Raw genomic sequence first — 27,660 nt, 5'->3', positions numbered from 1 at the left:
TTATCAGCTTCTGCTATGAACTTGTTTCTGTCATGAGGAGATATCTTAAGGTTTTTTAAAAATCTAATCCCAAGAAAACAGAGCTGGTCTCTGCCTGACTGCTCTGCTGGGAGAGAAGTTGTTGAATAGGATGCGGAAATGGGTCATGAAGGAGAGTAAAGACCAGTTCTGTCCCCTCTACAAGCTTGACTTCTTCCAACCATTCTCCTGTTGTTGGAAAACATATTCTGTAAAATGTATGTGCTCCAGCCCGCTCTTATCACAGTGTCACAGTGGGGAGAACGAACTCTAGTTCATTATGACTTCTTCTTAAATGCTTTTGACATGATCTTGATGTCTTTATCAAGGTAATTTTATTAGCTAAAATTGTTCTGTGTCATTCAATTAATCCTGCATTGTACATAAGGAAAAAACAGGTATTTAATTTAGTATCTGAGGCTTCCAGAAGTTGAGGGGGATATGCAAACTTTGGAGAGGGTTCAGCAAAGAAAATGAGTGAGAATAGTGATGAACTGGATTGACTATACTGTGAGGAGGACAGGAGAAAAAAGGATCAAATCATAGCATAATGGATTTGGCTTGTGTGGGATGAAGATTTTCCTTACTTTTAGGATTGATGAACCAGGGAACAAGTTACAAAGGACCGTGTAATTTGCTTTGTTGTACCTTAAAGACAGGATAGATTCTTCTCTACCTGGGATAGCTGAAAGGATTTAAAGGAACATACCATGTAATATGATTTTAAAGAATAGATCTTAAATTGAAAGAGTTACAGTTGAAAAAAAAGTTCTTTGTCCTTATCCATGGGCAATAAAAGAAATAACTCATATGAATAACAATTAGACTTAAATCTCATCTTGGAACTGCCACCTAATCTTATTTTGTGAAAGAAGATTGTGAGTTCTTAGGTAATTGCTTTCTTGATCTGCTTTAAATTCAATACTTCTCTCATTGTTTTTAATTGTGTTAAAGTATGTTTATTAAAGTACTAATGAGACCAAAGCCGTACTGATTAAAAACAGAATTATTCATTTAAACCTTTGGATATTATGAAATGAAAGGTTAGGTTCTAATATTGGAAAATGAATCCTGCACGTCTAATAAATTGTGTGCCTAGCATTCTTTTCAATAGTTTATTCCAGATCTGTTGAAGTTACAAAATTTTTATGAAATGAAACTTTTTTTTATTATAAATGCAATTAATCCTAAGAGCTCTAAGCAGGGTGCATCTTCCCTAGTGATTTTTATAGCATCTAATTAATAAATGCATGGCTGACTGGGCAATGCATATTAAGAGTAAATTTTTCTTATCGTCACCCTTTATAATTTTCAGAATATTTGAGGTTGAGGTTTTTTCCTTCCCTGCTCCCCTTGCCTCTTCATTGACTTGAATTTCAGCCACTATTCCTTTTCTTTGGAACTGCACTTCTAAATCTATCCTTCAAATTCTTTTTTCTGCCTTTGTCTTACCTGTTTTCATGTTCCTATTATCTTTTTATTTGATATCCATTTTCTTTTTATTTATTTATTTATTTTTAATTACAGTAACATTGGATTATACCATTATATAGCTTTCGGATGTACACTGTAATATATTTCAGATTCTGTGTAGATTACATCATATTCACCACCCAAAAACTAACTGTAGTCCATCCCCTCACATGTGAGCCTAATCACCCCTTTTGCTCTCCCCCGCCTTCCCGTATGGTAACCACCAATCCAATCTCCATTGCTATGTGTTTGTTTGTCGTTGTCTTTGTCTTCAATTTATGAGTGAGATCATATGGTATTTGACTTTCTCCCTCTGACTAATTTCACTCAGCATAGCACCCTTAAGGTCCATCCATGTTGTCACAAATGGCCAGATTTCATAATTTCTTATGGCTGAATAGTATTCCATCGTGTATAAATACCACATCTTCTTTATCCATTCGTCCGTTGATGGGTACCTAGGTTGCTTCCAAGTCTTGGCTATTGTGAATAATGCTGCAATGAACATAGGGGTGCATGTATCTTTATGCCTTTGCGTTTTCAAGTTCTTTGGATAAACACCCAGCAGTGGGATAGCTGGATCATATGGTAGATCTATTCTTAATCTTCTGAGGATACTCCATACTGCTTTCCACAGTGGCTGCAAGATATCCATTTTCAGTTTCAGGTTTGTCTTATTTTTACATAAGGTCAGTGAATTTAAACATCTTAGTCAATTTTCTTCTGTCTTTTCTGACTGCCTCGCAATCACACATGTTTTGACTGACATCTTGAAAGCAGATCAGCATTTCCTTTTAGAGTGTTCTGCCCAGACCTGTGGCAGGGCCAGTCTACTCCTTGGTAGCTCTGCCTATGGGTCTGCTCTCGATCTTCATGAGCAGTCCCTGAGGTCAGGGCCCATCACTGATCTCCTGAACTCCCCATTCTTCTTGCCCAGTCTCCCTGCCTCTCATTGTCAGCTCTGTCCTGCCCTATCCTCACACTGTAGCCAGGCTGACCTTGCGAGGAGGCAAATATGCATTGTCCTTCATTGCTTAAAATCCTTTACTACCACTCCCTTGTCCACAAGATGCAATCTAAACTCAGCTTGCATAAGAGCCCCTGCATTAGCTGACCATCCCCATCTACCTAGCCAGCCTCCTCTCACCGCATGCACGACTGCTCACACCCTCCCCCAGCCAATTACTCTAGCCACGTCAAACTCAACACTCCAGGGACAGGGGACAGGCTGAGCAAAGACATGGAGTTGAGAAAAATGTAGTGATACTTAAGCAAGGAAGTGATACAAAGTGGCCTGCTTAGTGCCGAGCACCAGTTTGTGAAGTCTTGCCATGGATTGATACCAGAGTCTAGATGCCCAGCTAAGGAATGGTGATGAAGGGGTTGTGAAGCCATTTTCTCCAAAGGAAGAGGAAAGCTGGTTCTGAAGGGCTTGCTATTACCCACATGCATACTCTGATGCTCTCCACTGTTTCTTTTGCCATCCTCAGCCTGTGACGGTGATCACTGGGGGCCCCACTGCAGCAGCCGGTGCCAGTGCAAAAACAAGGCTCTGTGCAACCCCATCACGGGGGCTTGCCACTGCTCTGCAGGCTTCCGGGGCTGGCGCTGTGAGGACCGCTGTGAGCAGGGCACCTATGGTAACGACTGTCACCAGAGATGCCAGTGCCAGAACGGAGCCACCTGTGATCACGTGACGGGGGAATGCCGCTGCTCACCGGGATACACTGGAGCCTTGTAAGTGACATGCTGCTGAGCAATGTGGCTGAGCCCACCCACCCTCTCCATTCATGCTGCTGCCACTATTGTACTCCTGTGCTTCTGTCTCTATTGCTTCCTGAAGAGTTACTGAGAGGGCAGGACTCCAGGCACAGACATGGAGATCAGCAGTGATGGCCACTAGGTCCTCCTGCTGTGTGACCCTTGAGCATCAGAGCCCAGGCGCAGTCTAAGGGCCAGCTTCCATGCTTTCCTTTTGGCAGAGCAGAGATAGCGAGGGCCAGGATGTTGTGTTGAATGACGTTATTTGAGGGTTGTTGGGGCAGATCTGAGGTTCCACTTTGATTCTCCTGCAATTGCATTCATTTTGCACTGCTGGCTGTTAATGGTCCATATTGTTCTGCTCTGTGTGGCGATTAATTAGCTGGATAAAGCTGGGTGGGTTCAGTGCCTTAGAAAAGAAGAAAGGGGGAAGGTGTTAGAAATAGTCCATGATAAAAAGTTAACTGGATTATTTAAAATTCCCATGGATCCATATGTTGCTTTGTGAATATAAAAGTACATGTATGACATCTGTGTGGAATGTGTGCACACAGATTGTTACATTCTTTCAGGAGAACATTGAAGCAAACACTTAACCTCTATTACTTTCTTTTGTGGAAAGGACATTCTTCGGTTTGCTTGTATTAGAAAACAGAATAAGAGGCAGAATTTGCCAAAAAAGTAGGAGGTAAAAAAATCTTATTCCCTGACTGAGAAAATTACACTTGTAAATCACAGAACTAAAAACATGAAAAAATGTGGCTGATTAGGTGAATACTTCCTGCCGACAGTATTAATGGCTATAAAGTGGAGCTAAAGAAGAAATTGCATTAGCTTAGAAAGCCCTGATTTTCAGAAGAATGGATGATCATTTCAAACTATTTAATTGTTAATATTGCTTTTATGGGTTTTTATCAAGGCCACAATTGAATAGGGCTGTGGGACACTTGCAGCAATTTCACCAGAGAGAAAAAAGACTTAGAGAGAAAAAGGCTTAGAGAAGAAGTTTGCTTGTACAATATGGGAGGGGCTGCTTAAAGGCACAGAGACTTGTCAGTCTGAAGAAAACACTGAAAATCGATTATGAAGAATATGTGTGCAGAGCGGGTGATGTGCAAATGTTTCTATCTCCTTTGAAGTTAGAACAAATGCACAAATGAAAGGAGACTTCAGATGTAACACATGGGCTTTATAAAAGTTCCATGGAAAGTTCCTGTCACCAAGGGATGTTTGACCAGACGTCGTGCTTGGTGCTCTCAGATGGACAGACTCTCCTCAGGTTGAAATGGTTTCGTTAGAAAAATACCCCAAAGCAAAGGGATGGACTAGGTGGTCCCTCAAAGACCCTTCCAGCCAATCGAATTAATGCTCTTTATGTTGATGAAATGAACACTATTGAACAGAAAAAGCTTGTCTATTTTAGGGTGCTGGGTGCTGTTGTGTCTGTGAACCTGAGGGTTGTATGATTGGGTAAATAACAGTGTCCTTTGTCACACATTAATCCCTCAGCTGTGAGGATCTGTGTCCCCCTGGCAAGCATGGTCCACAGTGTGAGCAGAGATGCCCCTGCCAAAATGGGGGAGTGTGTCATCATGTCACCGGAGAATGTTCCTGCCCTTCTGGCTGGCTGGTAAGCTCCCCTCCTCCCTCCCAAAGTCACCTTTCCATGAGACTGAAGAGAAAATGCCTGAGGAGGACTTTAACACGAAAGAAAGTTACACTGATGGTTAAAGATTCCCAAATTGGAAATACCTGACCATCTCAAAGCTGGAATCCTTTGGTCCAAAGAAAGCAGACGAGATTAAATCCTGAACTTGGAGTGCAGTAAGGGTCCTCATGGAAAAGATAGTAGGCCATCTGTCCTGCACTCCCTCTCAGGATATAAAAGGGAAATATCTCGTCTTACGCATGACAGCCAGAGCTGTTAAACACTAGGAGTATTTAAATAATCGTCTTCATAATCGTGTCCTAAGGCTCACTATTGTTCTTTGAGAGCATTATTGTCAACAAAGTAAGTATTATGTGAAAAAGTTAGCTGGTCGTTTAAACCTGGAGACACACTGAGGTAAACTGAATTTCCCTAGTATTGCAGAACTTCTCAGAGCCTTAAGCATGATAATCCAAGAGGAAGCTATAGCTCACCACACTTCCCGAACTTTGACCGTGATACTGTTTCTTTCTGTAGTATCTTCCCGGCTTAGTGTTATTTGGAATATATATAATGGAAGTGTCAAAGCTGGTTCACTAACCAGCTTTCTCTGAAATCAGGAAGTAGTCATTGTTCTTATTTCTCTGAGTTGGTTTTTTCATAAGTCTGCTTGAAGGTAGAAGAGTGAATGACCAATATGTGTTCCTTTCATTAACAAACAAAAATTAAGAGAGCAATTTGCTCCAAGTGAGCCCTGATGGTCTAGTGATTAAGATTCAGCACTCTCACCACTGCAACCTGGGTTCATTTCCTGGTCAGGGAACCACACCACGCATCTGTCAGTTGTCACACTGTGGTGGCTGGGTGTTGCTGTGATGCTGAAATCTATGCCACTGGTATTTCAAATACCAGCAGGGTCACCCATGGTGGACAGGTTTCAGTGGAGCTTCCAGACTAAGACAGGCTAGAAAAAGGAGCTGGCCACCCACTTCCAGAAAAATGGGCCGTGAAAGCCCTATGAATAGCAGCAGAGCATTGTCTGAGATAATACTGGAAGGTGAGAGGATGGCGCAAAAACACCGGGTAGGGTTCCACTTTGCTGTATACAGGGTCGCTCGGAGTCGGAATCCACTCTATGACACTAACAAAACAAAACAAAACAGGTGACTTCAAGATCGCCTCCTATCTCCACGAGCTGTGGTGAAGCTGCTCTTGCAGGATTACGGGTGACTTCCTAATTGCCAAATCCAGTGATGACTCTTGTGTTCTCATTCTGCTTCATTTTGCCAAAGCTTTTGACACTGTTGCTCATCCACTTCCCTTTCTTAATCTCTTTTCCCTCCACTTCTCTCATGGCTCGCTCCTGCCTCTCTTACCAAAGATCTCTTTACCTAACTCCCCTTCGTCTACATACCACGTTATTACAGTATTTCCCAAGTTTCACTCTTGTCCTTTTTTCTCACTATAAATCTCTGGAAATCTCATCCACACCCATGGCTTTAACAGTCATCTGCTGATTTTCCCAAATCTTGACCTTACCTCACCTGAGCCCAGACATGTATCTGTCACTAGCCTGTTAGACACTCCAATCTAGATTACCTCTAGATGTGAAGACACCATCTCTCTGGGCTGCACTGAAGCTGGGGTTTTAGGAGCCAGACATCAGGTGATGGTGGTCTGGTACTGCCCTTGTTGTGGGTATGGAGCAAAGGAGAACTGGAGTCCACCCTCCAATGAGGGTCGTGGGAAGTCAGGGAGACTTCAAGATGTTAAGATCACTGGAGCGAGTGGAAAACAAAAATCAGACCCAAGGTGAGAGTTAGGAAATGGTAAGCAGGCAGAACAAGGTCTGATTCTGGAGGTTCTTTTTTTTTTTTTTTTTTTTTTTGAGGAAATTAGCCCTGAACTAACATCCACCACCAATCCTCCACTTTTTTTTTGCTGAGGAAGATCGACCCTGAGCTAACATCCGTGTCCATCTTCCTCTATTTTATATGTGGGACACCTGCCACAGCATAGCTTGATAAGTGATGTTAGGTCCGTGCCCAGGACACAAACAGGCAAATCCTGGGCCACCAAAGCAAACACACGAACTTAACTGCTGCACCACTGGGCTGGCCCCACCAGGCCTTTCTTAAGGCTACTCCCCTTCTACCTTTTTTATTTTAGTTAAAACCAACACTTATCTCTTGGTTGCCCAAGGTAGAAATACTGACTTATCCTTGACTCCTTCTCTTCTTTCATTGCCTGTATTCAGCCTTTCGTCAACACTGGTCATTGCTGAGTCCTTGGCAAGGGAGAGATTGGCTGGGGTAGCAGAGTGTCCAGACAACTCCGTGTTCTTTGGAGGAGGAGCTGCAGGCATTCTATTCCTAGGAATTTTGTGTAGACGTTGTCTGTGAAGTTGACTCCTCTTGAGATTGAAGCTTTCTTCTTCTCAGTTGGGGTCGTCATGGTGTGGGATAGTGGTAGCCACAGGCTTGGACCGTGAAGTGGGCAGATGGCCTTCCCCCTCAGCCCGGTGGAGCCCCTCTACCACTTTCTCTATACTCTGGGCCCACTACCTTCATAGATGTTTCTTACCAAAGGCTTCAGCTTAGACTTTGACTTTGCAACATTTTATTTGTGCTATCATCCTAGGTGCTTTCCAAAGATGTATATATGTCCCTGTTACATATACACACACACATGTTTAAACTAAGACAACTAATGTCCTACTTAAGGTGGTTTACTCACATTAATCCTGTTCGTAAACAATATTCAGCAGCATCTCTGAAGCTTATGTGGGACCATTACAAAAAGTGGGTAGAGTCCCTGAAAAAGAGAAAAATTTCACCAGAATCCCTGCTTATCACAGATCGACCCTTGGCACGCTGTTCCTTCAGTCATGTTAATATGTTGTGCTAGAATGGAGGGATTAGAGCTATTTTTACATCTGTCCCCCTCACCACATTGTGAGCTAATTAAGAGTTGTGACCTTATCTTTGATTCTCAGAGCTTAGCACTATGCCTGGCACATGGATGATTCCCAGTTAAGCGTTGATCTGAATCATCTCTCAGAGGCTTTTTCAGTTCCAGGAGTCTGTGGAAGAACTTTCCGTGTTTGTAGATAGCTAGAAACCACCAGAAGAGACTTAATTAGCACACCAACTGCCTTTGTGGGTAGCCAGGAGTTAGAGGAAATGTATTTTCTTATGCTTTCCAGAATAAACATTTACAAAACCATCTGGTGTTCACTAGCCTCCAATTTCAGAGTACCCACAGTCTGCCTTTTTTTAGAGAGAAGGAGGACAAAGCAACAGCTTCCAACAGTGAAAAAACATTTAAAAAATCCCTGTTATTTGGGATATGTTGTTTATTCTAACAATCACTCCAATAAATAGATCAGAATCTACAAGCCCAAGTTATGGAGTCAAGTGAAGTAGAAAATAGTAGGGTATTTCCTTGACTCATTGGTCCAATATCTTATTCTTATCCACACAGGATTGGAATAAATATAATGACGGTGCCTGACGAGATGGACAGCCTCTCGGGCGAGGAGACATGTTCAAGTTACTCTCTTGATTTTTCTCCCTGGGAAATAAGCTTTTGTATTGATCTTGGCTCAGCAATGTTTGTTGAACCTGCTGAAAATAAAAGTGGTTTCCTTCTGAAATAAAATGTCTAGTTTCATTCCTGTGGAAGTATTTCTTAGGCAATGTTATCATTAATTCAGGTACACAAAATTTCAATCATATGTTAAGCTACATTATAAGAAGTAAAGCCAGTGATGATGTGTATTTTCTCTAGAACATATGGTAAAGCATTTGGATGTTCCACTTGCACCAGATGTTGCTGTTCATGTAATGGATGCTCAATAAGTATCATTGACTTATTGTACATGTAAGACACAGGAAGAGCACTCAGGAGGATATATAAATTCCTTAGGTTACCATAATAATTTGATGTAGCTTTACCTTAAGCTTCAGTCTTTTAATATGGGTGTTTCTTAAGATTACTCTTCTGACATCTTTGAATGTATCTTAAGATATAGGCCTACGAAGTAAATAAGTCAGTTTAAAATTTCTAACATTTTTAAGATGATGGAGAGAATTTATGTGTTCTAAAATCCCCTCATCTAATTTTCTTGCAGCCCTATTCCCTTATCCCTCTTTCCCTTTCTGTTTCCTCTCTTTCTCCCTGCTCCTTTGGTCCTGCCCTGGCTGGAGGCCCATCTAATTTTCCAGGTCTCTTTGAATGCAGGGCACAGTGTGTGGCCAGCCTTGCCCCGAGGGTCGCTTTGGAAAGAACTGTTCGCAAGAATGTCAGTGCCATAATGGAGGGACATGTGATGCTGCCACAGGCCAGTGTTATTGCAGTCCAGGATACACGGGGGAACGGTAAGGGACAGTCTTGTATTTCTCTGCCTGTTTGTAGTGGTGTGAAAGGAAATGTGGTAGGGTCCAGGAAGCACCTTCTATACCATGTGTCTGTGACCATTCTATAATATTCCAGAAGCATCTATAATGTGTCAGCTTGATAGATTCTATTCCAACTCAGTGCCAAGAAACTGAATCATAGACAGCAATGGTGACTTGAAGATACAGAGAAAGCATTAGATATAATAATATCAGCTATTCAGAACCCATGATGAGTGTGTCATTCTAAACAATTGAGTATTTAGGACAGCCACTTCAAGTACCCAAACTTTTTAGATTTTAAACATTTTTGGATAGATTTGTTTTAAAATGGGATGTGTACTTAAGTATCTTTAAAAAGTGTGTTGGGCATGAAGTTACCTTCACATGATTCAGTATTCTGTTAGGAATATCCTTCATTTTATTGTGTGGTAGTGATGGAGTAAGATCCGATGGGACTTGTACGGGTCTCAGGTCCCGCATGAAATAAGAGCAAATGGCTGTGCTCATGTGGTGCTTACATCCTCTGTTTGTCATTTTTTGTATTAGATGGGAAAGTGTTACCCCAGAGGGCTGTGTTCCCCCTACATCTTCTAATTTGCTCGTCAATCTGTTATATCCTGGAAGGCTAGATAACCAAGCTCGTTGGATGTGTGTGTAAAATTACAGAAAAGAGGCTTGAGAGACAGAAGAGTTTAACAGTTAAAAACAAACATTTTTTTGGAACCTGTGCCCTTGGAAACATTCTCATCTATAATGTTCAAATAATAATTGTATTTTTCTCTAGAGTTGTTATAAGGATTAAAGTAGTTAGTACATTAAAGCATTCAGAACAGTGGTGAAACTTATAAATATTAGCTCTTATTATAGTTGAGTGATTTTTATGAAGTGTATAAATACTAGCGATTATCAACCTGAGTGATGTCTAGGAACTGTGTAAATATTAGCTAGCATTATTTTTTGGTAATATCTGTGATTCAAATTCCTTTAACCGTCTTCCCTATTTTTTTTATTTCTAAAATTCTGGTCTAATTTTATGATTTTTTTTTAAAGATTTTATTTTTTTCCTTTTTCTCCCCAAAGCCCCCCGGTACATAGTTGTATATTCTTCATTGTGGGTCCTTCTAGTTGTGGCATGTGGGATGCCACCTCAGCATGGTTTGAAGAGCAGTGCCGTGTCCGCGCCCAGGATTCGAACCAACGAAACACGGCCACCTGCAGCGGAGAACGCGAACTTAACCACTCGGCCACAGGGCCAGCCCCTAATTTTATGATTTTTAATAAGATACTGTAGGGTGGGGTTTTTTTCCTCCACTTAGACTCCACACTCTCTTGTTAAATTTATTTCTAAGTATTCTGTAATTTTTGAAAAATCTTTTTTCAGTTTCTAATTGGGTATTTGTGGATTAAGAAAAACTTGCTTTTGAATATTTCCTTTATTATTTAATCACACGACCAAACGTTTTAGTTAATTCTATTGTTATTTTTTAGCAAACCCTAAAGTTATTTCATTGTCTACAAATAAAGATATTTGTCTCTTCTCTTCAATATATTTAATGATTATTTCATTTTCTTGAATTGTTGCATTAATTTAAACTGCTAAAACAATGTTGACAAACAGAAGTAAAAGTGGGAATTCCTGCCTTGTTACTAATTTTATTGGAAATGGCTTCAGTATAGTTTCATTTTTTTTGGTTTTTAGTGAACTTTTTCATGCTTTAGTTTTTTTTTTTAATCTCTATTTTTATTAGGAACTTTTGTTAGTAGTATCTGTTTAATTTTATTAGAGGTTTTTTCATCTTTTGTTAATATAATTATGTATTTTTCTGTTAATTTTTTGATGTTAGGAATTATTGACACCTTTAGTACATGGTTTTTATGACGTGTAATTGGGCTATGCAGAAAGCTTTTGTGACCTCCATCCTGGTGTATGGTTGTATTTTGGGTAGATGAAGTTGTTAGATGAGCTCTGGATCCATGGCAATAACATCTTATTATAGATGAATCAGGAAAGGAGAGTCAGGAGACCAAGCAGAATCCTAAATAATAGTTTTGTGTAATATTTTAGGGCGCTGAAAATTTAAATATAAATTGTTTACTTGCCCTCCAGGGATTTAAGCCTCAAATTCGAGACGATGTGAAAACAACAAACATGTAAGGCAAGCCATGCTCATCTTAGAAAAGGAATAACAGCTAATTTTCAGGTGAATTTTAGATTTGAGGCAAAGAAGGCAAAAAGCCAGAGAAAGAGAAGGAAAGTGAAGAAGGAACTTGCTTCTTGAGTTGTTGTTCTTATAACTATTGTTTTTCTGATAAACTGATGGCATGATTCCTGTTTTCAGTTGTGCTATCCCCAGCTGGGTTCCAGAGTGAAGACATATACACGCACACAATGACAACAAGCACATTATCATTACGAAAGGGAAAAAATGATGGCTTTGGGGCAATTTGTGGCAGGGGGTGTGGGGAAAGCAGCCTCGGGGGCCTGGGGTCTCGCCATTGCCCTGTTCTGAGAAGTCAGCGTAACTTGATCACTGAGGTTAGGCCAGAGGGCTGCTGCCTGGAGGAGCAGGTACCACCACAGGCAGCTGCCAGCAAAGCATTCCCAGGATGTGGGGATGGCCCTCCCAGCCAGAGAGAAAACAGAACAAACGAAACAGGCACCTTGGAGGCAGGCAGAGCAACTCATGGGCTGCCCAAATAATAGGCTTTGAGGTTTGTGGAAAGGCTGAGAGGACATTGTGGTGAGGAAATGTAATGTGGCACAGCCAAGCAAGAGTAAAGAGAGAATGGTTTCCAGATCCTCACAAAAATTCTTCTGAAAGGGTTAAAAGAGTGTTCTTAATGCTAATGGTTTGTCGTGGAATCACTCAGGCCATTGGTGGCCTAGCTCGAGTCCATGCACCTGATTGGTGCTAACACCAAAGTTAACACTGTTAAGTGTTAGCTGGATGGGGAAATCTGTGAATCAATTGTGGATTCTGTTCAGGTGAAGCCCAGCACTATCCAGCCACACCTGGGTTCTGTGTTACCCTGAAAGTGAAGAAGAATGGGAGTGAAAGGACGTAAAGTCAGAAATTGTAGACAGGAACTGGGGGGATGTGGCCTTGGTCTTCAGTTGAGGAACCCTTTCCTGTATCCAGGACTGTAGAAGAGTTGGCTCTTTCCCAGCACTTTTTATATTTCCCCCAGAGCAGCGGTTCCAGATGTTAGAGAGGCAGGCAGCTGATCCATCGATTCCAGGTTGAATGAGGAATGTGACTCTTTCACACTAAATCATGGTTTGGCCCAATTATTCCAGTCCCTCTAGGGAGGGACATGCTCAAAAGGACAAGGCAAAAAGAGGGAACTGCCACCCCTTATACGCTAACTCACTTCTTTTTCCATAAGTTCTCAATGAGATTTAATTTAATAATTGAAATCGTATTAAAACAAGCCTGTAACCCTCATTGGTTTGAGAATTAGTGTCATTCAGGGTTTATCTCTACTTAATGCTTGCCCATTTTCCCCAGTTCCAGGGCATTACTCAAAAAAAAAAAAAAAATAGAAACTCCAAATTTCCATATTTCTGCTGTGGCCAGTATTTCTTGCTATGTCTTTATCTGCCTTCTCTCTTAAGAAAACGTATTTCCTTTTTTACTGATTCTTAAGATAGCTTTTCTTGTTCCATCTGGGACTATAAAAGCAACATTAAGGGCATAAAGTTCGTTGGGAAATGATGTTTATTTTGGATAAAGAGGCCGAAAGGGAGATAAGACTGATTAACAAAGACTTTTAATTCAGCAAATCAGGAAATTTTAAGCTACTTGGTGATTGTGTTTATTTTCAAGATGGAAAATGTCCCCTTCTAGAAAGGTATCCTACCATTTTGGCTTGGTAGATAGAAATAGACGTAACTATTGCTAACAGGATTCTCTTACAAGTGCAATATTGACAAAAAAGAAAGTGGGAATGTGAACCAAGCTTTACATAATGGCTACTTTACTAAGTAAAATTCAAATGGCTTTTTGCCATTTGTAATACAAACTGGTAGTATGTTTAATTATAGGTTAGAAAGGTAAATATGGGTCAGAACCAGCTATTATGGATTTTGTTTTCCCAAAGAAAAGGAAGTCTTTGCCAAGATAGGATAAAATATGCACACTGGTTCCCTGTCATTTGGTAGCAGACGCTTTTCCAGGCTTCCCATTTCTAGACTGCTCACCCACTTTTAGAGCTGTGCTTTTTACTAAGTTAAAATCATAGAGCCCAAAGCTTAACATTTGGGGCCATTTTAGTGATATTATTTTACCTTGTTTATCTTTTTCTTTTTGGTACTGACTTGCAAGGAAATCTGGATAGACAGGTTGTAAAGTGTCTTGCCAGCCTTTAGCAGAGCCACGATGAGGCCAGATTTATTGTACTTCAGCATTTCTTTCTCTAAAGTCTACATCTTTAAGGAATAGACTAAGTGACTTGGCTTATTAAAGCTTCTTGCAAGTTAAAAATAGAGTACCTTTTAAAAATACTGCGGTCTAAAAATAAGTATACTCATGTGTAGCTTTAAAGCACACATCTGATTTTATGCTAAATGTGAGTTCAGTTACTCCAGAACTTTTCTAATGGTTTGTTGAGCAATTGATTTGAAGACTCTGCCTATTAACAAACACACCTAAAGATGTGAAACCAAATTTGCAAGAGGCTCTCTTCCTTGTCTCTATCACATTCATACACTAGAGCCAGAGTTAACCAGAAAAGTTATCAAAGGATTCTCAAGATGTGTCCTCTACACCTAAACAGAATCCCGCCCAGCCCTAGTATTCTTAGTAGTCACACCCTGTCATTAAAGATATGCAAAGCCTTGTGGCAAATAATTGCTTTTCAGTCCCTTTGCTGTTGCTTTCAAATATGCTTGAATTTGTTATCATGCACTTGCTGCTTGCATTATACCGATCTGAAAAATGCAACGCTGACCTACATTTTTGACTCTGGGTCTGGCATGACTTGAGAGCCACATGGGAAGTGCCTGTTGAGACTCACAAAATGCTCTACTTGTGGTGAGCGCTCGGCTAGAGGAGACCCTGTCTCGTCTCCCTTGGCAGAAAGCACTCCTTCTGCTGCAGAAAGCCCCATTAAGTCACCTTGCCTGGTCGAGAAGAAACTTGGCTGGATGGAGAGCAAGTCATGCCTTCCATGAAGTGATGATAATTTTCTCTTCCCTATCACAATTCCCTCCAGCAACTCAGCTTCCCACCTGATCCAATTCACCCAGAGCGTGTCCTTCCTCTGGGACTGAGCTCTAATGTCATTTCTTAAAAGACAGTAAAGTGAGGGCTGGCCCCATGGCCGAGTGGTTAAGTTCGCGCGCTCCGCTGCAGGCGGCCCAGTGTTTCGCTGGTTCGAATCCTGGGCGTGGACATGGCACTGCTCATCAAGCCACACTGAGGCGGCATCCCACATGCCACAACTAGAAGGACCCACAACTCAGAATATACAACTATGTACTGGGGGGCTTTGGGGAGAAAAAGGAAAAAAATAAAATCTTAAAAAAAAAAAAGACAATAAAGTGAATTTTTGAGGACTGATATTCTTTCCTTGCCATTTGGCATCCCTTCTTCTCAACAGAGGACGATATCCCACTTCACAAAAATTTTGCATTAGAGAACTCCAAGCCTTCCTACAACCCGCTGGCAGGAGCTCCCCAGGTTGGAATCGAGGACACCTAATTTCAATCGCTCAGACATCCCTAAATCTAAGGAGGAGTTTTTTTATTCGTTACATAACTTTCTAAATGGGGAGCAATGATTACCATTCACCTTTGGAAAGAGCAGACGCATGGCTGAGATTAAAAATTAATGTCAATATGAAATCCAAGAGAATTAAAATTTAGTTTCAAATTTGCTACATACTTTTTCTCTTTGGAACAGGGAAAGAATATTTTTAAATTTCCCAATGATGGGCTGGAACTAACATTTGGACAATTTCTTTTCTCCCTTTCCTGATATCTACTAAAATGCTACATATGCTTTTGGCAAGCACTGGGTATAAAACATGCTCCATGTCTCAAGCTTATACTTTTATTTTGCTTTTGTTTTTATTTCTTTTACAGGTCGTATTGTTGTTACTACTAGCTGTAGCCAGTGTAATTCATCTTAATACTTTTCATGCCTCTGAAGGGATAATCACTAAATAAATATCAAATCCAAAAAGCAGTTTCAATTTATACATAACAAAGCCTATTTGAATTGACTATTTCTTTTCACATGGTACTAACTCATCCATCTTCCACTCCCACCTCCTGCTTGATAGATGCCAGGACGAGTGTCCTGTTGGCACATACGGAGTTCGCTGTGCTGAGACCTGCCAGTGTGTCAATGGAGGGAAATGTTACCATGTGAGTGGCTCATGCCTCTGTGAAGCAGGCTTTGCTGGTGAGCACTGCGAGGCGCGCCTGTGTCCAGAAGGGCTCTACGGCATCAAATGTGACAAGCGGTGCCCCTGCCACCTGGACAACACTCAGAGGTGAGGGTCGGCTGCCCTTGGAAGGAGGTGTCCTCTTAAAGTTTTAACCATCATGTCCCCTATTGGAAGCAGGGATTGTCAGACCTCGCCCCAAGACCATTCCTGCCTCTGGGTCATCCTGGGTAGGAACCACTAGGTAAACGCAAGACTTTTTCACTTGATGGGCGATGATCCAAGTCAGGAGTGCTAAAATTATTAGATGGTCATGGGTGGATATTAGATCCTATTCGCTACTACTGGCCACTGGCAAAAATTATGTTTGCTGAGGTTAGTAGAACACTTCCCTAAGAAAGGGATTCTCTGACATTCCCTTAGAAGCGAAGTTGCAATGAGAGACGGGTTAAGTCCAGTTTAGTATGTAAAAATATCACAAAATGATTCTCACTGCAACATCTTTTACTTGACAGCACATCTGTGTAGAGAGGAAGTATACCGGTGGAAGTTTTGTGAAAGTGCTTCACATGTGGCTGTCACATGTGAAATATGTTTTCAGAGTGGATTACTCTGCATAGAACTCACCAGGGTCTTTTAGCTCAAAAATCTCACAAAGAATTTAAGAACAGGAAACCATGATCCCACCCACCCTAGTATACCTTGTCTGCCCCTGAAAATATCTTTCCACCCCCTTTTTTCCTTTCCCTCCCCCAAGGACCAGATAAATATCACTTCGAATTCTGGGCTTCATTTGCAAACTGCTGGAAAAGTTGAATCTGACAAAAACGTCGTGCACTATATAGCAGCTCAGATGTTACGAGAATTACTTTTATTTGCATTCAGCACAGCTGTTATTTCATTTATGCCTCTGAAAGATAACTTGTGGCCATGTCAAATCTCAAATGTGCAAAAGTTAAAAGTAAACAGAAGCCTGTGGTTGGTGTCTTCTTTAAACCATTGTTAACGGGGAACAGAACAATGGGCTTTGCAATGTGTGTGTGTGCATGTGAGCGTGTGTGCACGTGCTGGAATACATTTTGGTGGGACACATGAAAGAAATGGATTCTTAATATGTCTCAAGCAACTTTGTAAGCTGTTTTAGTCAACTTTTGGTCTTCTTCTTTGGAAAATATTGCCACTCTTTACATGACAAGGTTAAATAAGCATCTGGGGAGTAAAACTGAATAATCTCTGTAGGATTTTGTTTGTTTTTCAACTCTCCAATGTTTAAGGAGTTGGCAGGAATGGGGACAAGTCACGAGTTTGGCCCTTCCTGCCATATAAGGCTTGTCCCAGCAAATGGTAAGCCGCGTGTAGTGGTAACTATGAACTTTCTAATACCACTGTGCTGTTTCATTTGGTGTAGACACATCCTGAAATCAAGTAGATTAATAAGGTTATACAAAGGAGCTCTGTTATGAGAAGAACTGGAGAAGCAGAGAAAATATTGGTTTTCTTAGAATTGGGGACCATGTTAATAGTGGCAAGGTGCAAGTGGACAGTTATTTGAGTGACATCAATACTGTGATAATTTTGACATAGGTCATGTGTACCTAAGCATGTATGCTTTAACAAAGAAGTACATGAAATTATTTGACAATCACGTAGATCAAAGAAACACAGAATCTATCTAATAATGTATGTCAAATAATCAGAAGATTAAAAAACAGTTAGCCTAAGTACTTCCCTAAATAATGAAAGCTGTTTTAAAAAGTTAGCTTTTACAAATTTCTGTTGAAACCAATTGAATGTTGATTATATGACTGTCTCGTTGAATTCACAGTTGGAGCCATCCATTTGATTCTTATATCTTGAACTTCCATGTAAAATTGTTGGAAACACACATTTCCTTTGAACTAAAAGACATAGAATGTTTGTATGAATTGAAAGTCTAGCTCATTCATTTTATCATTGAATCAAGCAAATGCAGCTTGCTATGACATAATTTATGATGTGTATTTATCCTGAAACCTTTATTATTAAAGAGATAACTAATGCAATGTAAACTAATAGGTAAATTGTGAGTTCTATGGATGTACATAATATCGACATATATTTCAGACATATATTTGGGTAGAGGTTCGTATTAGTTAGCTTTTGCTGTATAAAAAGAAAAAAATACCCCAAACTTAGTGGTATAAAACAGTAATTGTTTATTAGCTGAAGATATTTTGCTTTACTGTTTGGCCTGGGCTCAGCTTGGTGGTTCTTCTGCTGGTCTCCCTGTGTTCAGCTGGCAGATCAACTAGAGGCTGGCTGGTCTTAGAATTCCTCACTCACATGTCTAGCATTTGGCTGGATGATAGAGGAAACTGAGCTATACATGTCTCCAGCGTCTAGCAGGTTAACCTGGGCTTCTCTACATGGTGATTGGTTTCCAAATGCAGCAAGAGTCCCGGTGAGCTCCAACATGCAAACACTCTTCAAACCTTTGGTTATGTTGTGTTTGCTAATGTCTCTTTAGACAAAGCAGGTCACATAACCAAGTCTAGATTCGCACTCCACTTTTTGATGGGATGAGTTGCAAAGAATTTGTAGCCATTTTTATTTTGCAACCTATCATAGGGTCAAAATGAATTCAAATATATTTATAAATGATATTAGTATTTTAAAAACAGTGCTATTATAGAGTCTAAAGACGCTCTTTAGTCCACTGTGACCTGGACTTTTCAACTGAAAACTAACTTTTATGGCGGAAATAATTTTGAATGGTAAAATAAAATTCGAGATTTAGTAAGATTCCACATGGGATATGTATATTAGCTCTTGTTATTAAGGACATTTAATAGCTGTGGGCAATCAGGATGTGTCTATTTGCAAATGCCACCTAATTGTCATTACATCTGAGCATTAATAACGTCTAAGGATATGAATGAAGGGAAATTCAATGACTCATTCTATTTTAGCCAATATTGTATTGGACTCTTGTAATGATTTAACTCTTAAATTGAAATATGTACTAGAATATTTATATCTGGTTGTATGTGCATAAAATAATAGATATTCTTATATGTGTATAATCCTATTTTCATATGTACAAAGCAAGCCTCTTTAGAAAGAAAACAGGTAGGAGTGTATTACCCTTCAAGCTCCAATCTGCTGCTCTAACATTGACACGTAAATCTCATTACCAATTAAGCTGCCTGCATGAGAACCCATCAGATGCCTCCAAAGTGCTCTGGCTTCCTCCATCTAATTACAAATTGCTGAATACTAATTTTGGTGTCAATCAATCTGAGAACCAGTGTGCTGCACTAATTCTCACTAGGGGGCATTGAATATCAATCTCTCTGTCTGCCTCTAGCTTAGTTCAGTTCCCTGTCCCCAAATTGTCTGTTTTGTTTAACATTTATGTCTACACCACGAATATTACTTTCTACTTTTTAATGTAAAGTAATATTTTCTACTAAAAGATGTCCTTTTTTTAATAGTATGTTAAGATAAGGTAAACTACTTTACCCAATCCATCACTTGAAATATTTCTCTTCCTTTTCTCAAATGTAGGGCCTTCCTGAAGTAAATTTAAATTTGTCCTTGCTTTTTGCACAATACAGGCTTTTATTGGTCCTGCTAACCCTTTTATTTGTGCTAAATCCTAAATTTTAGCAATTGTTTTTATCTAGCCCTCCTAGCAAGCTGCTATCAAACTTCATTTTTCTTTAGTGTAAAAACAAATAAATAAATCTAGATTCAAGTTTGATTCTACCACTACCCGTGTGAGATGTCGAATAAATTACTTATTCTTTCTACGTCTCTGTTCCCTCATTTATGAAATGGGATCACCCCTGATGCTGAGCATGGCTGTAAGGGTTAAGTGAAATAAAGCACACGGATTGTTAGCACACGTTCAGTGCTCAGGAAATGCTAGCTGCTGATCTGTGCATTCACTTGCCATATCATCATAAACGTCACATGAGTGTTCCCTGCAATTAAGGGTGATTCCCTTTAAGCCATGACTTGGACATTTTAAAAATTAATTTCAGGGGGGAATGTTGCCTTTGTATGCAGTTATACAGATTATAATTTAACATCACTGGATGACTCTGAGATATCAGGGGGAAGCAAATTAATATGGGAAAGCAAGGTCCCTGATGTCAGACCCCACTGCACGTCAACTGTGAGGTTTTCACTTATTCACTCAGTCGCTATTTACTGTGGCCTCACACGTGCCAGGGACAGGTAACAAAACACACTCAACTCTTGCCCTCATGGAGCTTGAAGTCTAGAGGGAAAGGAAGACTTTAAAGTATTGTAAAAATAGACATAAGATTATAGGTTGTGATAAGTGAGATGAGGAGAGAGAGCAGGGTGCTATGAAAGAGAGTAATGGGTGAGACCTAATTTAAATGTGAGAGGTCTGCGAAGGCCCCTCTAAGGAAGATATTTAAGCTGAGACTGGCAGGCTAAGATGGAGAGAGCTAGGTAAAGAGTGGAGAAGCAGCATTCTAGGCATGTGGAATAGGCCATGTGAAGCCATCAGTAGAAAAAGCTCAATGCTTTGACAAACTGAAAGAACTCCATTGCAGTTGAGCAGAGTAAAAAGAGAGAATGTTGATGAAAGAAGCGGTTGGAAAGCAGGCAGTGGCCAGATGATGAGGGCAAGTGGGCTGCATTGAGGGTGAGCATATATCTGGTGTTACAGGGACTGTTTAGTTTAGGCCTATTGTCCTAGTATAATTATTAGTAACTCCCTCTCCACTCTTAAAAATGTCCTAGTTTAGACAATAAGTTATATCGTCTCTCTACCTAGATTAAACCGTATGGATTTTATTCTAAAGTCTTTGAAGAGTTTTAAGAAGAATGATAAGATCTACTTTTAGATGATGACACATGAGTGAATGCAGGGAGAAAAGTTAGAAAGCTATTCAGGAGCTTAGGAGATAGGTGACATTGGCTTGGAGTAGGGTGGTGACAATGAAAATGAAGAGATGTGGATTGATTCAAGACACATTTTGGAGTTAGGATTGTTAGGTCCTAGTGATGAAGTGGAGATGAGGGAGGAGTTAACAAGAATAACTCTGAAGTTTTTAGTTTAGACAACTGAGTCGCTGGTGGTGCCGTTACTTCAGTGGGACAATTGAGAGCCAACGGTGAGTGAGGAATGAAGAAAGGGAAGAACAAGGGGTCCATTTTTGACATGTGAAGTTTGAGATGCCGTGGAGATGCTAGGTGTCTGCCCAAGGATAAATAGATAAGTAGATCAAGTAGATCTAAGTAGATCTAAGACTCAAACCCTTGTCTTCTGAACCCAAACCTTCTATACCCAATAAACCATCTTAAATGTAGAGTTGTGCTTGGATATTTCTTCCTGCCATGTTTCCTGAGTAATGCTTGTAACCAATGCCAAGGCCTTTGCTTGTGGGCACTTAGTTGCAGCAGAGGCCTAAAAGTATGTTTAAATAAATTTTTGAAAACGAGTAACAAACTGTCCACCCATAGGCTTTTTCTTTAAAGAAAAAAAAAATGGTAGAAAATGAGATTATGGGGTGTGGTTGAGACCCTCAATTGACAGACCAGGACATCAGGCCCAGGGGGGTTATATGCATTCACTAAGGTTAACTAGACAGTGAGAAAGCTGGACTTATCTCCTCAGTCTTCATCCTCCCAGCTCACTGTTCTTTCAAGAGTAGAAAATCTATAAGCGGTCTTCTGATGAGAGATCATTTAGCAAACGTCTTATGCGACAGTAGATTTTATTGTTGGCTGTACTAAGGGGAGGCTTTTGTCTCCATCAGGGGAGGAAGTCCATCTTTAACAGTCTTCCAAATGTGAGCAGAGCTAGTTTGAGTATTAAGATTTTCCTTTGGTGAGAAGCACATGTGTTTTGAGGGCCACAGAGTGCCCTATTGTGTCAACTGCACTAACGCGTGCAGCTTAGCACAGCTGATGTGTCCATTTGCCATGGAGCGACAGCTGGCTGCCTGGCCATCAATGCGGCTGCTGTTTCAGGTAGAGACAGCTGCTCCACCACCAGGTATGGGGAGCTGAAAGGAACCGGCTGAAAAGGTCACTGCTTTTGAAGTTCCTTAGATATCACCCTGGTTGATTGATTTGGTATTTTCATTGGATGGAGTTCTTTAGATCTTCTCTTCTAGTTGATCTCTTATTGAATTAGTGCTTTCAATTTATGAAAATTGAAATGAGCTTCGGACAAAAGGACACAGTTGTAATAATCATCCTGCTAGAACATGATGCTGATTTCATGCAACATTTCTGTAGTACCAATCAGGTTTGGGCCAATTAATTAAATCATGCCAAGCCTGGGAATGGAGTTTAGGTGATCGTGCATGGAATTGCCCACACTTTTAGTGATCATGGCTAAAGCAACATTTGCACGGGCCTTGGGTGTCATGTTTACCCGAGAATGACTTGCTCCTTTCATCCACGTCTCTCAGCTGTCACCCCATGTCTGGAGAGTGTGCCTGCAAGCCGGGCTGGTCGGGACTCTACTGTAATGAGACGTGTTCTCCTGGATTCTATGGAGAAGCTTGCCAACAGATCTGCAGCTGCCAAAACGGGGCTGACTGTGACAGTGTGACTGGAAAGTGCACCTGTGCCCCAGGATTCAAAGTGAGTGGCTTGGGCTCTGGAAGAAGGAGACGAGAGGTACAATGGGGAGCATATTGATACCACGATTTATATGACCTTTTCTGAAGTACAAATGTGCTAAAATCAGTCACTTTGTTAACAGAGAATAAAGAGAAAAGTCATAATGAGAGATGTGAGTAATTACCTTAGAGTGATGACTTGGAAAGCTGGCAAAACTATAAATGTGGCATTAATATTTATTTAATTAATATATGTCATGAATATGATGTATTTTAATTATTTCTTACATAATTATTTTACTGTGTTTTATAGGCAACAAAAAAATTACTGTTCCAAGTAGGAAATGTATTATTGTCAACAATTTTTGTTTTAATTCCATGCAATTTGAAGGCACATAATATATCAAGTTAGCGTTTATTATGTATTTACATTCGATGGTTAGTAGTAAGTAAGTTTTTCGGCCCCTTTGAGAATGTACACCTTGCAGATATGCCTGTAAGCCAATAGAGCAGAATTTAGCCTAGTTTCTAGGATTTCTCAGCTACAGTTAGGAATCTTTGTTTTAAAGGAAGATGGGTTGTTCTTGAGTTATTTTCTTCCATTTTAAAGAGGAGCACATTAAACTATGAAGAATGTTGATGACTATTCCAGAGCACATAATGTAGAGCGAATGGGTCCTAAAGTCCCCGAGCTGAGAGGGTCTTTACTGGGTTTTCTAACCTGTGTTACAGTTCTTTGGTCAAGCCCTTGAATTAGCCTTGTCTTCAGAGTCTTCTGTTTTTAGAGACGGTGACCTCCAGGCACCTTTGGTAACTGACTTCTATGTTTAATGCTCACTGTCAGATAATGAATTGAATCACGCTTCTGGCTGAGTGTGTGTTCTGTTCTTTGCTTCATTCACTAATCATATTACATATTGTACAAGGAAGTCTATGAAGCATTGCAATTTAATGTATCGTTCATATTTATGTTTATTTATTGACTAATTTTAGAGCTATAGTTTATTGTTATGTATCTGCTTGTCTGAACAAGGACAAAGGGTTTTGTATTTGCTGCAAAGGAAACCTAATGAAGGCAGCAGGCTTTTTGGGTCTTTTTCAATCCTGTATCCTAGCAGGTAGCTAGCAGCTAGCATTGCCCTTGAATCTCTAAGATTTGTAGAGTGGTGATGTTATAGCAACTTTTTAAAATAGAGGGTGTTAAAATTAGAGAGGGAGTATAATTAGCATTGCCAAGATAGATTTTTGTTTGTTTGTGTTGGCCTTATTTCAGTTGGTAAAATTGCACATATTTCCCTATTTGTGCCTGTCTAGGGAATTGACTGCTCTACCCCTTGCCCTCTGGGGACCTATGGGATAAACTGTTCCTCTCTCTGCGGCTGTAAAAACGATGCTGTCTGCTCTCCTGTGGACGGGTCTTGTACTTGCAAGGCCGGTAAGTGGTTGAATGAGTCTTTTATCTGATCCTGGTCCTATTATCTCCTAAAGTCACAGGAAAGAAACCTTGACTGGGCTTCTAGCTCTAACTGAGCCAAAATTCAGTGCCTGAACTCAGCAAGCCCTCACCCAGGGTGAGCTCTCCTGCTCTTGCGAGTACAAGGGAGAGGCTCACATGAGGTGAGCTCTGAAGCTGATGCCAGCTCCAAAAGTCTGTGAGTCTCTGTGCTTTAGGGAGGAGTAAGCAGGCAGACATGTGTCCGTGCTCCTAAATTGGCCTAAGGTCATGACAAGAGCTGCAGCCAAGCACCAATTTTATGTGAGGGCCAGAATGCATTTATTTGTTGTTGCTGCTGCAGCCAGGACTCTGGCTACCACTGTTCATGGTTAATGGAGTTCTGCTTTAAAGACAGGATTGTTCTGTCAAACACAAACCTTCCTTCTCTCTCCCATATAAATATTTCACTTTCCCAACCTGAACAAAACTCAGCATTCGAAAGTGGTCATCACTATACATTCAAGGTGCCCCCATTCCAAAGCTCTTCCCCTAGTAGCCCAGTAGTGCCTCTCAGTGTTGGCATCCTTGTCCATCACACGGCACACACGGATGTTTGGGTGCTTCTATTCATTTCTGATGGAGGCTTTACATGAAAGAGCCAGTGCTGTGTGTTCTGGGGCTGGGGACACTGCTGTGCATCTCCAAGATGTTTCTAAAGGGAAAGGTGGCTGGGAAAGGCTCGGCAAACTGCCTGCAGCCTTTGTTTCCTCACGTGCTCTGGTGTTCTTGTCATGGCAGGCTGGCACGGGGTGGTCTGCTCCATCAGCTGTCCCAGTGGCACATGGGGCTTTGGCTGTAACTTAACATGCCAGTGCCTCAACGGTGGAGCCTGCAACACCCTGGATGGGACCTGCACGTGTGCACCTGGATGGCACGGGGAGAAATGTGAACTTCCCTGCCAGGTACGACCGAACCACTGCCCCAACTGGGAAGATCTGGGAGGAGCTGATGCCAGAGGGTTAGCTTATTTTTGCAGTTTTCCTGATTTAAAGTGTCTGAGTGTGAACCAAACCTCAGTAACTATTAGAAGAATCGGGGTGCTTGAACTCAAATCTGATATAGGATTGGAAATGGGGTAGATGTGGAAATTGTTTAGGTAGCTTTGTGAGAATCACTTCCTTCTTTTCCTTCATCTCTACCCCCACATCCCTCATTGCCTCCTCTATTTTCTTTGTTCTCATCCACCCATCTCTTTGTGGCAGCCAGTCAACAGCATTTGTCAAACACCCAGTGTATGCCTGTCAACTCTCCAAATATTGTGTTTCCATTATAATGGAAATCCTCCAGCCTTTGGGGTGGAGAGTGGCAGGGAATTGAAAGGGGGTGGGATGGTGTCATAGAAATGCTCATCAAGGGGGTGAAAGAAGCTTTGGAAACAGCCGGTCTTTTAATATAAATATCTCTAGAGTCACAAGAATCTCCAAAGATTTCCCTAGTTCTGTGCCGACTCCTTTCCCTTGACCTGCTTTGGAGATATTCGTCGTTATAAATCCCACACTGTGTCTCTCGCGGGCTGGCAGAGGGTGCAGAGGGGAAGTGCATTCTATAGTAACATGCGGATTTCTCTTTCTTCCTGAAGCTCTTGGCTGGTTTCTTTCCCTCTTTCCTTCACTCTTTCTTCCTATCACAATTCTTTTCTCCTGAGCCATTAAGCATTCTCTCAGTGGTGCGTGTTCTCTGCCTCCAGGAGACCATCTAATGACAAGATGACACTGTGACCCCCTGAACAGGGTCTTCCATGGAGGTTCTTTTCTCCCCAGGCTTCCTCTTCATTAAGTACAACCCATTTCCCAAGGCAGAGAGGATCTGCCCTGGGCTGGTCCGTGCCCTCCAAACCCCTAGGACAGAGTTAAATTAGTTTGCTGCCTCTCATCCACCAGTGAACAAATTATCAGTGCTCTGAGATGGGCGTGAAGATCCCCTTTCATTCCCAATGTGATTGTAGACCCAACAAAGCCTCTGGTACCATCTTGTCCTTTCTCTTATGTTAGATGCGTTAGGAAATCAGCAAAGACTGATGGTTTAGTGGCTCATATTGTAGCAAAGCTAATTCCTCTGCAACCCTATCAAACATTAGTGGGGCCTAAAAAATAGTTTGTTTATTTTATTTTAATAAGTTCTAGACAAATGATTATGCCATCTAACACCCACTACCTGTTTTATGCTGGTTCTCAGGTTCCTCCCTCACGGTAATTGTGCATGTCGTGTTTTTCTTAGTACGTGGGTGGTGTGGGAGGTTTGTAGTGCCCTCCCTCAGTTCATCAGGATCTGGCATGGAAGAGCAGGGCTTGTAAATGCAGAGCTTTCCATTCCTTTCCCACAAACTAAGTGATCACGAGACCATGAAGAGTTTCTTCTGCACTGGACCACCAAAACTGATGTGCAAGTGAAAACGTTAAAGTCTGAGAGGAGATGAGTGAGGAGGGGGTGCCAACTCGTACTCCAAGCTCTCTTAGGATCTTGAATCAGAACACTTCATGTTCACTAGACTTTATCGAAAGGAGGCTATTAGTTAAGAAAAGTAACAAAAGACATTCATTTTTCCTTATAGTTCCACATATCCCACTGGCAACTTCTGGAAACAAACTTAATTCAATTAGAGCTATAATACTTTTTAAATTTTGAGCTTCTCTATGTGGATCAGGGTCCACCCTTTCCAGTAAAGAATAGGATGCCTTGTAGGGAATATTGGACTAATTTATAAAAATCTTTGGGAGCAAAAGAAAATATTTTTTTATGAGTTGTGGCTTACGATAAGATAAAAAAGATTCTTTTAATTGGCATATTTGCCTATACACATCTCAACATATTGGCATAGTTGGTGTCACCATTTGTATGTCCCAACCATTATGTCAGACATAAACTAAGGTTTGAGAGATTTTAAAACACTGACCTCCTGGAGCCTACATTTGGGGGATGAGAAGACATGGGAAGAGGTGATTGTGGTGCATGTTGCTGAGAGGTGTTTGGGAGAGGAAGGGGACGTATCTGAGATGGCTGACTGTGGCCCTTTTTGTCCCCCATCATGGGATTTCCCATGCCCTCATTGCTGTCTTCCACGCAGGATGGCACGTATGGGCTGAACTGTGCCGAGCGCTGCGACTGCAGCCATGCAGATGGCTGCCACCCCACCACGGGCCATTGCCGCTGCCTTCCCGGATGGTCAGGTGAGAGCCAAGGACCACTGCTTGAAATGGGAAATGTGCCAGTTTATGCCTAGTGCTCTTTACTATTTCAAAGAAACACACGGGTCAACTTTTCAAAAAAATGAAACTACAGTAGTCTCCAGTAAGGTGACACATTTTTACCCAAGAAATGCTACTGCTGGGTCTAATTGATGTGTAGTCCAGGAGTGGCTGTCTGTTCAACCAGCCCGGGTGGTTCTCTTCAACCTTCCTGTAAGGTCCAACCACCAGAATTCAGACCAGCGAGAGGGGAAAAATGTGAATTTTGTGAAGAATTTAGCAAGACCTTTGTGGTATTTTTGAGCATTGAGGAAAGAATGATTGAAGTAAGCCATAAGAATCTAATTAAGTTCACCTCACTGAGGCAAAAATATGAAATGTTAATATTAATGTGGTTAATATGCAAATATTAAAATATTCTTTACTAGAAATAAAAAAGTTTTAAAACTTTATTTTTCTTATATTAGTGTTAATGATATCATAATATGATTATCAATTTTTCCAACCACAGGTGGAAGTTCCTTATTCATATGATTTCATGGTTTCAGCCAGGAAGTTTATCAAACTAGCAGTGGTCTTAGAAGAAGACCAATGTTTTGGCTCATGATGTACAGACTTGGGAGAGGCACCAAATGCCCAAGCAAATTGAGAGCTTGTTCTTTTTTTATACGCTAATCAAGCCTATCCTAAAAAGACAAAA

General features: G+C 40.9%; 1 protein-coding gene across 2 annotated transcripts in view; it reads left to right on the top strand.

The window, feature by feature from the left end:
• MEGF10 (multiple EGF like domains 10) overlaps positions 1–27,660 on the top strand; it is a 163,727-nt gene that overhangs the window by 99,374 nt on the left and 36,693 nt on the right. For both annotated transcript variants that reach the window (XM_014859529.3, XM_070517491.1), the window contains exons 6-13: positions 2,982–3,228; positions 4,762–4,882; positions 9,143–9,279; positions 15,586–15,798; positions 22,128–22,302; positions 23,595–23,715; positions 24,514–24,677; positions 26,840–26,942. In XM_014859529.3, coding sequence (XP_014715015.3) covers positions 2,982–3,228; positions 4,762–4,882; positions 9,143–9,279; positions 15,586–15,798; positions 22,128–22,302; positions 23,595–23,715; positions 24,514–24,677; positions 26,840–26,942 — 1,281 coding nt within the window. The remainder of the gene's footprint in view (positions 1–2,981; positions 3,229–4,761; positions 4,883–9,142; positions 9,280–15,585; positions 15,799–22,127; positions 22,303–23,594; positions 23,716–24,513; positions 24,678–26,839; positions 26,943–27,660) is intronic.

Source organism: Equus asinus, chromosome 9 (assembly GCF_041296235.1).
Source record: "Equus asinus isolate D_3611 breed Donkey chromosome 9, EquAss-T2T_v2, whole genome shotgun sequence".
In the NCBI taxonomy this organism is placed as follows: domain Eukaryota; kingdom Metazoa; phylum Chordata; class Mammalia; order Perissodactyla; family Equidae; genus Equus; species Equus asinus.
This window is presented reverse-complemented; position numbering and strand designations above follow the sequence as displayed.